Source organism: Vigna unguiculata, chromosome 7 (assembly GCF_004118075.2).
Source record: "Vigna unguiculata cultivar IT97K-499-35 chromosome 7, ASM411807v1, whole genome shotgun sequence".
NCBI lineage: Eukaryota > Viridiplantae > Streptophyta > Magnoliopsida > Fabales > Fabaceae > Vigna > Vigna unguiculata.
Window position 1 is genome coordinate 13,070,104 of NC_040285.1, and position 13,138 is coordinate 13,083,241.

Sequence of the window (13,138 nt, forward strand, 5' to 3'; positions counted from 1 at the left end):
GTCCTTAGTGCACTTGGATTTAGTAGTTTTAGCCTAAGAGACATTGGCTTTTTGGAAGGAAAACCATGTAAGGAGTAACAATTTTCCTAGGTGTGACCCATGCTTTTACAATATGTGCACAAAGGACGCTTGCGACCTGCACGGCTGCCTCCTCTAGTTCCACATCCTCCTCTTCCTCGAGTGGTGACCATGATAGATGGTTCCACTAGATCAAGAGCTTCCAAAGTTTGAGGTGTTGGGACACGAACCATGCATGTGATCAAGGCATCCATGGAAGGGACCTTACGAGAGGTCAAAAGTTGATCTTTGATATGATTAAAGTGTGGATGTATAGCATAAAGGATCATCACTATATAATACTTGTCAAGCTTTTTCTTCATTTCATCTAAAGAGTTGACTTCCAAGAACATCCACAGTTCTTCCATTGTAGATTGGGCTTCATTCATGAAGAAGATTTTATCATGGTTGATCATTCTTAGAGATGACAACTTGTTTGTCGAATCATAGAGGCATTGGATATCATTTGCATAAATGTTTTGAGCTCTCTTCCAAAACGAGTGACATGTTTTAAAGGCTCGGAGGGACATCAAAAGTTGTGGTTCCACCGACTGCCACAATAGAACACATTGTTGAAAATCTGCTTGTTTCCATTATTCAGCTTTTTCAGTAGGTACATGGTTGCCATCTTTCTCAAGGTGGTAGTGATGTCCTTGACCAAGAAACCATATTTCGACGACAACGGACTAAGATAGAGAATTTTGGCCATTTAGTTTCTTAAAAATAATGCAGGGGCTTCCAAAGAATGAAATAGCACTTCCAATACTTCTAGTGGTTATTTCTGATCAATGGGACAAAAAACAAAGAGTAGATGTGAAAAATAGTGAAGATTTGCGAATGCCCTTGGGAGATTTTCGCAAGGGTGGCGTCTGGACTTCATCGAAATGAAGTTTTAAGGGTCAAAACGATATCTATAGAGGTGGCACAGTGACGTTCCGATGAGGGGACGACAACACGTGGACAACACACACCTGGCTGCAGCATACTGAAATGGCACACTTGGCGGCGTGTGGCGACGAGTCTGCCTTCGGCATCGGCAAGGTTGATTGTCGCTCGGAGAGGCGGTCCAAATCCGATGGTTGCTAGACAAAACTACAACGACAAACGACGGGAAACGGTGGCGGACAATGGGGAAAAGTTGTTTGATAGTGTTGGGCAGTCCAAAAAAACAGTGAGTAGCTCTAGATGGTGATGAACTGAGCTTGGACAGTTGCGGAGAACAATGATTAATGATGGCGGACGAGACAGAAACTAGAGCGGGATCGACCTGCTTGGATACCAACTTAAGATTAAATTAAGAAAATATATTTTGAGGGCTTAAGAGACCCTTCTCATATTCTTCATATTTATAGACATGAAAATGAGATACAAGAGAAAAATTAATCATCAAAAGCTATAACTAGGTGCTGGGGTCATCCAACACTCAATCCCCTAAATTATACATAATAATTGTCTGGGTGCACTAACTATTTCTACGGGGGTGCAGGAGAAAAAAGGGATGCAGGAGAAAACAGGTGCAGGAAGAAAGATCCTTTTTCTTCATTAGTCTTGTTAACGTTAAATGAGGATGTACAGACCATAAGGCTCATAGTTAGTCATTGAAAAGATATTATTATTCACAAACATAATCTAGAATCAATTTCTACTTGGGAGACAATGAAAAATATAATTATTCGTTGAAGTTAGAGTGACTTTCGAACTCTATTGTATATTTTGTAATATGTTATTCAATTCAGTTGTTATTCTTTAAATTAATGTATTTGTAATCCAATAGTTGAGTTATTATTTTTCATGTTAATGAAGTTTATTAATCAGAAATAAAAAAGCAGCAAACTGAAAACAAGTGTAATTTTGAATCGGGTGGATAGATATACCAAAATCTAATCTAAAATCGTTACTTCTTGCTGTCACAACAAATTCCTACATTCAAACTTAGAGGTTAGGAATTTAGTTATCTACGCCTTTGAGTGCGTTAAATCTGGTGCATTCAGTAGTAATAGCTAATTTGTACAACTTTTTTTTTGTACTTATCATTGAAAGACTCATGCTTGACATATCATTATTACCTAAATTTGTGTGCTTTACACTTCACTGGCCCTCAAACCGCAGGCATGATACATCACTGGTGCGAAAAATGTGTTCGATATGTTACTTGAACCTAATTTGTATTTCGAACATGTCATTGGCCCCGCCTCTAATACTTCTTATCACTTAAATTACAGTTTTTGTCCTATAACTTTCAATAAATTTTAAAATTAGTCTATTTTAACATTTTAGATCACTTTAATTTTTAATCTTTTGAATGTAGATTTAACCATTTTAATCAAATTTGTTAAATTTATTTAATATTTTATACATATTTTAGGATTATATTTGAATTTAAAATATTTTTATTTTAATGTTAAGTCAAATACTATTATGAAACATGCTTAAAATGTCAAATAAACTTAACTAAATTTAATTAAAATGACTAAATTCACGTATTTCAAAAAATAAAGGACTAAATTAATCCAAAATTTCAAAATGAACTAATTTTAAAATTCATTAAATTTAAGTGATAAAAATATATTTAATCCTAAATTATATGTCCAACCCATTATTAGACATTCTATATTTTATGGAAATGATGTGTAACCTTTTCGTAGGTTTGATGTGGAACTTATCTTTTTTTTTAATGAATATTTAGTTCACCCTTTAACTTCTTTTTGTGATTGTGTGATTCTACAAGTTCAGAACCGGAAACAAGTCTGCAAAAGATTTGGGTTTTGTAATTTTCTTTTTTCAAAAAGGCTTTTAATATATGAAATTGATATCTGGACCACCATAGCGTATCCATCAATTTATCAGTGGGCAGTGGTCTTCCATGGAGTAAAAGAGAGAAGTATTTAATGACCAAATAAAGAAAAAAGAGAGTAAAAGTTCAAATAAAGAAAAGGAGAGGAAGAAACTCATAATTTCAATTAGATCACATCCTTGACCCATAAACATGAAGGAAACACTTCCCTCTCCATTCCCTGCGGTCTAAAACCTCACCACACAAACACCCAAGTCCTTCCCCTTTGCGTCTTTTTTCTCGTGCTATTTAGTCAAGATATAATTTTGGAAGTTTCAGAAAACAGAAAATTCATTCCACTTGTAACAGGTTCTTCAGGACTACTAATAGTACCAATATTCCAACTTAGTCTTGAAAGGAAACGTACATCAAATTGAAATTTCTGTTAGAAAAGGTGTGGGTATATCGGACAATAGTTGCAGCCTTTCCGTAACAATCTCACCTAATCTTGTGTAACATAGCGAACGTCGTTACTATGGCTAAAGTGATGGAGATGAATAGGAGCAGTTTTATCTGTTCTCCATATTCGTCACAAGTCTTGCTATATTGCAATTACAGGGCGCCTTCCCGAGAACAAATACACATTGCCAGGAAAAACTACCCTCTACTCTGGTATATAATTCAATCCAAAATACGAGATACTTCAGGACAACGGGATAATATCTGAAAATCTAAATATAGGTCGACATTTATTCCGAAGGTATGAATTGGTAATTTCTTATAAATTATGAGAACTAGCTGTTCAATACTGCTAATAATCAAAAACCGGAACAAAAGGAACCGGGCCAGTCAGTGAGCTAAAATTGCTAGAGACAAACATACAAGACAAACAATTGTATTGAAAATAACAGTAAGGTACACAGTTAGAAAACAATGACCTGCGCACCGTACTGGAATTCCTAACTTTTTTTAAACGCCTATCTCAAGTTAAGATCACTTCCTCCCAGATTAGGGCGAAGGCAAACTCGGACTTCATGCTCTTCTGGTCCCACACGATGTTTTGGCACCAGGATCTCAAGCACTGATCCTTGCCCATCATAGTATGCTTCTAAGTTGGCATCTTCAGGAATTCGGGTTGAAAGAGGGATTTCTCGGACAAATTCTCCAGGTGGGCAGTGCTCTGATGATGGATCTGTAAGCTTGAATGTTCTATCATGTCTCTTGATGAAAGGTTTTCGAGAAGTGCTCATACACGAAACCTTTATGATACCGTGAGTCAAAGTGTTCCTCCATGAAACTTTCACATTTGGAAGATCTACAAAAGGCAGACTGATGATAATCAAGTAACCTTGTTCATCCTCATAAATAGTTTTTGCAGCTGTAACTGGTCCATGAACACTCTTTATCACCCCACTGAAGTCATTCAACCAGTGTGGCTCACTTGGATGCATTTCTAGAAGACGATCATATGGAGTATTAACAGCCAAGTAACATTCTTCTTCATTTCCATGAGGGAAAAAGTCCTTCCTCTTTTTGCTGCTAACAGGAGAGAGGTCCAACCCATCACCATTACTGTGGTTAGAGAGATGAGTTGATAAATTCAGGCCAGATCCATTAAGTAGTTTCTTCGAGTGTGCATTAGGACCACTCTTGATTGGGGGAGGTGGTCTCTCAAGCTCAAAGTCTGTGTTGGGAAGATTTCTCCATGAACTGAAATCACTTGCTTCTGGTGGGATTGTGAAATTCAAATCTCGCCCCGTGAGTTCTATCCACCTTTTTCGATCATCCTCATCCAGGGTCATTAGATTGGGAGCGGAAACAACCTCAATGCCATGCACACACTGAGGGTTTGATAGTCCTCGGTAATGCTTTCGCTGCATCCGGTGGGATCGAACAAAACCCTTGTCAACACTAAAAGGAAACGGGCACTCCCCTTGGCGAGAATGCCCATTCATGTAACTCCTCAGCTGCATCTTACCCAATGCATTTTCCGGCCTCTCCTTGAAAACCCACATGTACATGTTTTCCATATCATGTTGAACCATAAAAACATCAAGCTTCAGATCAGATTTATCGAACCCTGAAACACCGTTGCTGTCCCTGACAATCTTGGCCTTAGATTTGTCATTTAAAGCAGGCTTAAAGTAAAAACTGAAGAAAAACCAAGCACCCCATATGCTATCAACACGTTTTGCACACTTCCTCCCAGCTTTGGGCAGATTGAGAAAACTCTCAGTCTCATACCCTTGGGTGCCAAGACCAACATCAAGAATATCACAAGGCTCAGAATTCCACGGCTGTGGAGGCGGACTGCGCTCAGCGGAGAGGGGCAGGTTGATATCCGGCGGACAAGAGAGTATAATTTGGCGATTCATCTCCAAATCCAGTTCCTCATGAGATGATGCACTTGAGTCCATTGACAAGAGCGTGGAGGGGTGGTGATTCTCCATTGACAAAGAAGCAAGACCCATGCTAGCTCATCTCGTTGATGAGTTTTATTGCCGATTCTTAAATATAGCCATCTCAAAAACAATTCAACAAAACCTTATAAACTCCTTCATCTTATCAATCCCACTATATCTCACCTTCATCGAGCCCCCAGATATATCAATTGAGTTGAATACAAGAGAAAAGAAATCAACAAATCCAACCTATTCGAGATAAATAATAATAATAACTATTATTATTTAATTTTCTAAATAAATTAATAAAAAAATTGACCTGAACGACAACAAGAACAGCAACAGAACCGACTAATTAGCTATCTATCTAACTATCTATAATAACTCAGACAGTGACATAGTGATATGTCTTCAATCTCTAGAAGAGAGAAAGAGATTTGGAAAACGCTATAGGGGAATTGAATTTAACCCTATTCCACGCAACTCAAAAATCTCTCCAAAATGAGGAGAAAAACACTGAATCAAAACCATCAAATCCATAAGAGAGAAAAGAAAAACAAATTTTGAAAGAGAGACGGAGTAGGATGGGGATCTTCAAGGATGATTACCTTATAGGATAATCATCAGAGAATCGAGAAGAAGAGGAACCCTCATAATCGACGAAGTATCATCAACAACCATGTTCTCTACACATTCTCCTCCGGAATATTTCCCCCTATTTCTTGTCCCCCAAATGAAAACCCTATTTGTAATTTTTGTTATTGTGAGACAGAAGAATGCGGTGGGTTGTGTGAGAAATCCGAGCGGAGAGAGAAAGAACAAGAGGTTTCATACGTTTCATCATAATTTATAACCTCATTGTGTTTATTATCTTCGCATTCTACAGATAGAAAGAAAAAATAAAAACATATATACATCGAAAATGTTGGTGAGGTTTACAATCAAATTTAAAAATTTACTTTAACAATTTGTATTATCAATTATAAATACTAATACAAAGATATATCACATTTTTATTATGATAATGAAAAGTACTTTTTTTAACATAATTACTAGAATATAACTTTTTTATTAAATTTTAAAAAACCATGTTCAGAAAAAAAAATATATATATATAATTAAAATAAATAATACTAATATTTTATTATAAGTAAATTTTCATTTTAAGTAATAAATTGAATTTAAAATAGTATTAAAATTTAAAAATAAATTATATTGATGAGAGTATAATTAATAATAAAATATATACATGAAAAATGTATACCTTGATTGCCTGGGAAATGATGGTGACATTATAATCACATCAAGTGAGGTGGTTTAGCAGTGTTATATTTGTGTGTTGTTTTTTGCTAATGAACTTGAGGTAGTTGTTTATGCACATGCTACCATTCAAGGTTTTAAAGACAAAGAATATACTAATGAAGAGATTGAAGTCATACTCAAAAGAGTGTTAAAATAAAATAATATGAAATCTTAATAAAATAAAGTTAAGTAATTATTTGTAAAAAGAAAATGCAGATTGATGTATTTCTTGCCCTGTATACCAAATGACAAAGTTGTATTTGATTATTTCTCATTTAAAGATGTATAAATTTAGCCATTTTAAAGTAATATTTGTTTTATTTTGAAACATGAAAACATTTATTTTTGCAATCCATAATTACACGATTTGTTTCTAATTTTTTTATTAATTGGTCAATTAATTCCATTAATTATTTTTAGTTTTCTAATTATGAATTGATTGTTTTTTATTTCATGTATTTTTAAATTTTTTAAATTTATACAATTATAATTAATTATTATATGATTAATTTCTAAACATTTTTTTATCAATGAGTTGATTTTATTAATTATTTTAAATTTTTTTAATTATGAATATAGTATTTATTGGTAATTAGTAATACATTATAATTAATATTATTTCTGTTATTATTATTTGAATCAATAACTATTATATTTTATTTTAAAGTATTCCTTTAATTATTAGGCAAGAAAATTTGAATTAATATTTATTGAAAATATTTATTGTATTTTATTACCTTTATTTGTGAGAGCAATTTCAATATTAATTTATTTTTATAATTATGGAGGAGACATATTATTTTAATGACAGTGATATTAGTAGTATTACTATTAATATTATTATTATTATTATTATTTTGTTATAATAATAATAATAATAATTACTATTATTAGAGTTAATATTTTTTATTGGATTAGTATTAACAATAATTGGTATTAATATTAGTATTAATAATAATTGGTATTGGTATTGATTATTAGTATTAATATTATTTATGGTATTGATCTTAGTATTAATAATAGTAATATTATTAATATAATCTATTAGCATAAAATAATATTTTTTACTTTTAATTAATACGTTACAAAAAATATAGTGATTAATTTTTTCAAACTTTTATTATTATTACTTGGTACGCAATCTTTATGCATACATTTTATTTTCACGATCCGTGTATAAATATTTTATATTACTCTAACTTTTTTAATATATATATATATATATATATATATATATATATATATATTCAAGTTTAACTTTTTTATTTTATTTTTTAATCATACAACAATAATTTTTCACTACATAAATTAATAATATATTACTATTATTAGTATTAATACGATTAGTTTTAATGAATATTTATTACTATTATTCCACGACTTCTATTATTATGAATAGTATTTTATATTATTATTATTATTATTATTATTATTAATATTAAAATTAAATATGATTTTGGAATACGTTTGAAACGAAATTATGAAATACGTTTGAAACGTTAAATAAATTTAAGTATATTTGGTTGAAAGGGTTAAATGATGTGAACCTTATTTGCACAAGGACTGACTTAGGATCTTTAGGTCTAGAACCTTGTAGAAAACTTGGAAAATTATTGAAAACGTAAATAAGAGAGTGACTGAAATTTCAATTTGGACAGTAATTTAGAATCATTGATATCTCGTGGTATAAAACTCCAATTGAGATGATTCCAAAACGTCATGAAAGTTCACATTCTGAACTTGTTCTGAACTTTAGTTTAGGCTTAAGAATCACTAATTTTGGAGGAGTAGAATGAGAATTATGAGCACGTGATAATTCAGAACAGAATTTGGTTTTTGATTTCTGGTGAAAGAAGAAGATGTGAATATGAAAAGGTGGAAGGAAAGAATCACACTTTCCAAGGGAGGCAACACACAAAGGAGGGGAAAGTCCTTTGATACAGAGGTTCTTGAATTACTCAAGAACTTAGGAGAATCACTCTCACTAAGATAGAAGAGATAATTTCTGAACAAAAGTCAAGTTGTCTTCATTGATAAAATGATTTAGCTTATATAGAAGTTTTAACCATTGGAATTACAAAAGACTCATAAATTGCAATTACATCCCACTTAAGCTATTTATGATCCCACTACTTAGTGATTGATTGTAACTACAAATTTGGTAGCCCAAAAGAACATTCAGTTATTCATCATTTTGGTCTTCCAAAGGCTGATTCTTAAGTTGGCAAGTGGACCTTTATTACAACTTGAAAATAAAGCAAAACAAAACCCCATTAATTGGTTAAGCCAAGACACAATTTGGTTAGGCAATTTTACAAAGCATTGGACGCTTATTTAAATAAAAGAAACTGCAGTAAGTTGATATATTAGCCCTTTTCCATTTGGGCCATGATGCAATTCACAACCTTGGTCTTTTCTCCTTGAAATTTGGGCTTGTATTCAAATAATACAGACAATACTTGTTGTAGAGCTTCTTTTGCTTTCTTTGCTCTAGCCTTTGTCATAGGTTCTCCAAGTTCTTTAAGGGATCCTTGCCCTTGCTCATTGTCACGTTTGCATCACTAAATGCACGCAGTTCTAAAATTGGAGGACTAAATTATATCAAAGTTTCAAAGAGAGAATAATTCAAATTTTTACTAAAAGTTAGGGGACAAAAATATATTTAACCCTTAATATTATTATGTTTAATTAGTTGGATAGCACCCATTCATTCATATGTGTCAGTTTGGTACTCACTTCTAAAAATGTGTCAATCAAGTTCTAACTTTTGAAATAATATTACTTAAATATAACCAGATAAATATTAAAATAATAATATTATTTTTAATTATTTTGTTATAAAAAATTATAATCATTTTTTATATGGTCAATTACTTTTTTTAAACATTATATTTATAATACTTAAATATAATTATATAAATAAATTATTTTTTTAAATATAATAATAATAATTACATTAATATTTTTAATACAAATTAAAAAAACGACCTTAACCACACAATAATAACTAATTAAAAGTATTATAAATAACTAAAATATCTTAACACTTCAACTTCCACCCTTCCATGTCATTCTTTGCATCAATCACCGTTAAATCAAGAAAATGTTATAAATAATAATTAAAGTCAATTCACAATATGTTGATATATGACATCTACTTCATTAATCTTATGAAATCAATATTAAAAAAATACTACTTATTTATTGTTAAATTATTATTATTATAAAAATATACACAAAATTCAAGATTTAACTTTCTTATATCATGTAATCTAAACTTAAATATTATATTTATAATCAAATATAATTATAACACTTAATAAGATTATATAAATTAATTATTTTTCCAAATATTTTAAAAATAAATAAAGACTTCTGGTATGCACGAGTCAAGATCTAGTTATGCCTAAAAGGAACTATCTTTTCATGTCAATTGACAAAGAAATGACCACCCTTAAGAAATTTTTTTCAAACTTATGCAAAACCAATGAAACAATTAAAGTTCATTACATCAATGACACCTTTAGGACTTTTGTTCCTTCACCCTGTTTCCACATTGTTAGAACCATCTCTCTTAAGAGACACACCTCCCTTTAAGCACAAATTACACTTGTATATCTTCTCACACAACTACTTCTTCTTCAAGATCCATTAAATTGTAGCTTTTAATGGTAACACATTGAGTCTAAACCATTGCTTCTCTAACAATTCCTCCACCTGTTTCTTCAACTCCACCAACTTGGCAGGGCATCCTATAAGAGCCATTCACACTGGTTATGCTCCAAGCACTAAGTCAATAGCGAATTCCACCACTCTTTTAAGTGGTCCTTTTGGCACCTCCTTTGGAACACATCTAGAACTCTTCTACATTTTAGATTCCTTGTGTTTATTCTTCATTGTCCTTTGACAAACAACTCTAAACCACCTAACTCTTTGTCCCCCATTTTTCGGCTTGTTCCACACCTAAAACGCAACTATAAACTTACCCCCTTTAATTAAAGAACATCACTTCTATAGGTACCACAACCCCTAGGAATGAGATTGGAAAACAACCAACTCATCCTTGAGATTATGCCTTAATCTTGCAAAGGAAACAATTCTAATTGACTTTGAATTTGGATCCTTTGACCACCATGAGACATGTCGCACACCTAAGTAGTCTTCACTTGGTTAAAACTGTAGCAAAACCACTGTCAACACCCAATTTTGGTCGGGTAACAATGATAAAAGTAAGAATAGAAACAAGTTAATTAAAAGTTCAATTGAGAAAAATAAATAAATAATTAATATAATAAAAAGGTAAAATATGTTTTAGTTTGAGAAAGAATAAATACCTATGTTTATTTTATTTTATTTATTATTATTATCATTTTATTTTTAATTTAATTTAATTTTGTTTTTTGTGTAACGTCCTAGCCGAAAATTACTTATTAAAAAAATAAAATAAACTAAATATAATAAAACAACCCCATTTATAAATTTCTCCTTTCTCAAAATGCGGAAATATTTTGAAATATTTATTACAGCACCACAAACCAAGCAAAACCATAATGTTCCAAGATTACAACTGTAAAATATTTATGAAGTTAATACAATAATCCATAAGCTTTTCAAATAAAATAAAAATCTAGTGAAATGCCCCTAACGATTTTCCCCTCTCCGTCTCTAACCATCCACACGCTCACCTGCATCAACATCTGCTTCTATGTAACAAGTTACATGATCATCGCCAAACACACACAGATAGGGTGAGCTCATTTAAATAAACCAAACACATATCATAATAAATACATCATCTCAATATTATAACCCGGGTTAATATTTTTCCCTTTTTCCTTAGTTCCTCAACTTCCAACACTTGCATTAGACGTCTATCATTTCTATACTCTTTAGGTGAGATCAATGATCAATCTTTGCTGCACGAGTGTCTACTCGCCCCTCCGACTACAGGCCACCACCTGATAGTCCACACGTGGGAATAACTTTGCCATGAAATCTCACCGCGACACCAAGTGGAGTTTCCCAAAATGAACCTAAGTTCGTAGTTGTTCCCAGACTACCAAAAACTCTATCAGATGCACTGAAGAGAGTAATCATTCAAAACCTCGTTGTACGAGCCACAACTCGCACACTTCACTAGACTTCCTAAACTACCAAGCTACAACCTAGAGTGGCCACGTGTTACCCCAATACAAGATACACTTGTAACTAGGCCCCCAACCAAAGCATCACATCATGAACATCACCTAAAGCTGTGTAGAAATCCTCCTTGTGCACCAACACTGCACCAAAATCGCTTGGCGCGCATCTCACGTCGCTAGGCGGAATCTGGTTCTATACCGCCTGGCGGGCATCTCACACCGTCAAGTGCCAAACGCTAAAAAAATAACCCTGCCGCTCCGTCACCGCTTGGCGGGACACCCCCTGCCGCCAGGCGCCATGCGCATCCAGTGGGCACTGCCACTATTTTAGGTACCTATCACCTGGGGGCTCGCCCCGTGCCGCTAGGCGCCATACCAGTAGCACAAAGCTACTAGTTTTTGGCATTTTCATCAAGTCTTAAGAGACCCCAAACAATACAATGCATCATTAACATATCAAACATGATATTTAAGACATAACACCATAACTAAAGACTCAATATATATACCTATAACTCATGCCAAACCAAGTATTATCATGCCTAGCATGTTCTCCTTTATTTACCAATTAAAACATACCACAAAGTTGTTCATATTGTACATACGCTTTAGGCAACACAACAATGAATCATACAATCAAAGCCAACTCAGGAACATTAATTCCGTCTATCCAAACAGATTCATATAACTGAATTTCACTCACACACAATTCACTTTGCATATTTTCTCAATTAAAGTCATATCATTCCTCAATTAGTTGGAAAATCCCTCATCACCAGTATAATTTACATTTGGTCAATTTCTACTCAAGCACAGTCCCCTACTAGGTACTGGAATCATCTAACTCAATGCAACCAACCCCTTTATGTTCATTACCAAGTTTCACATATTCTCATTCATATACATATGTATCTTATGTATCTACTTTTCTATACCCTCTACATACTAAGTTCGATTTCACATAAAATCTTGCGATAAAGTCCCAAAACAAAAATTTCCAAAACAAGCATCCTATTTGCCCTGATCTAAGGTGTCGCCTGGCGGCAGATCTTTCACCGCCAGACGGTGCATCCAAACCTGGTTCTGCCCAGATTTTTCCACACCTGCACGCACTCTTAAACCCAATTCACCCTTTCAGCATAACACCTGACCTGGTTTTCATGTTCATTAACACCCAAATTCATGCTACTTCAATATTGATATTATCATCATAAGAAAGTCCAAACTTATATCCTGTAAAGAATCATAGCCTTCATCCCCAATCCCGACATGAACCTTAATGATAAAGGATTGATCCCTACCAAGGATGATGGCCCATGGCACATGCTTAGAAGAAAGGGAATTCCTTGATCCCTTCCTTTGCTTTTATTTGCTTTAGTTTAAAATTCCATTAAGTTGGGTTGGTTGACTATTTTTAAGTTGACTTGTTGACCTTGACTTTGGGTTGACTTGTTGACTCAAAA

The 13,138-nt window shown here is 33.0% G+C and overlaps 1 protein-coding gene across 1 annotated transcript; it reads right to left on the bottom strand.

Annotated features, from left to right (window-relative positions):
• Positions 1-3,587: 3,587 nt before the first annotated feature.
• LOC114191701 lies at positions 3,588-6,093 on the bottom strand. Its single transcript, XM_028081051.1, has 2 exons — positions 5,841-6,093; positions 3,588-5,481 (listed from the first exon to the last, which is right to left on the bottom strand). The coding sequence occupies exon 2, from the start codon at positions 5,299-5,301 to the stop codon at positions 3,808-3,810; it is 1,494 nt and encodes a 497-aa protein (XP_027936852.1). The 5' UTR covers positions 5,302-5,481; positions 5,841-6,093; the 3' UTR covers positions 3,588-3,807.
• Between the last annotated feature and the right edge of the window lie 7,045 nt (positions 6,094-13,138).

Bases quoted from the DNA above. Each gene is read 5' to 3' on its own strand.
- LOC114191701 (XM_028081051.1), bottom strand. From the start codon at position 5,301: ATGGGTCTTGCTTCTTTGTCAATGGAGAATCACCACCCCTCCACGCTC.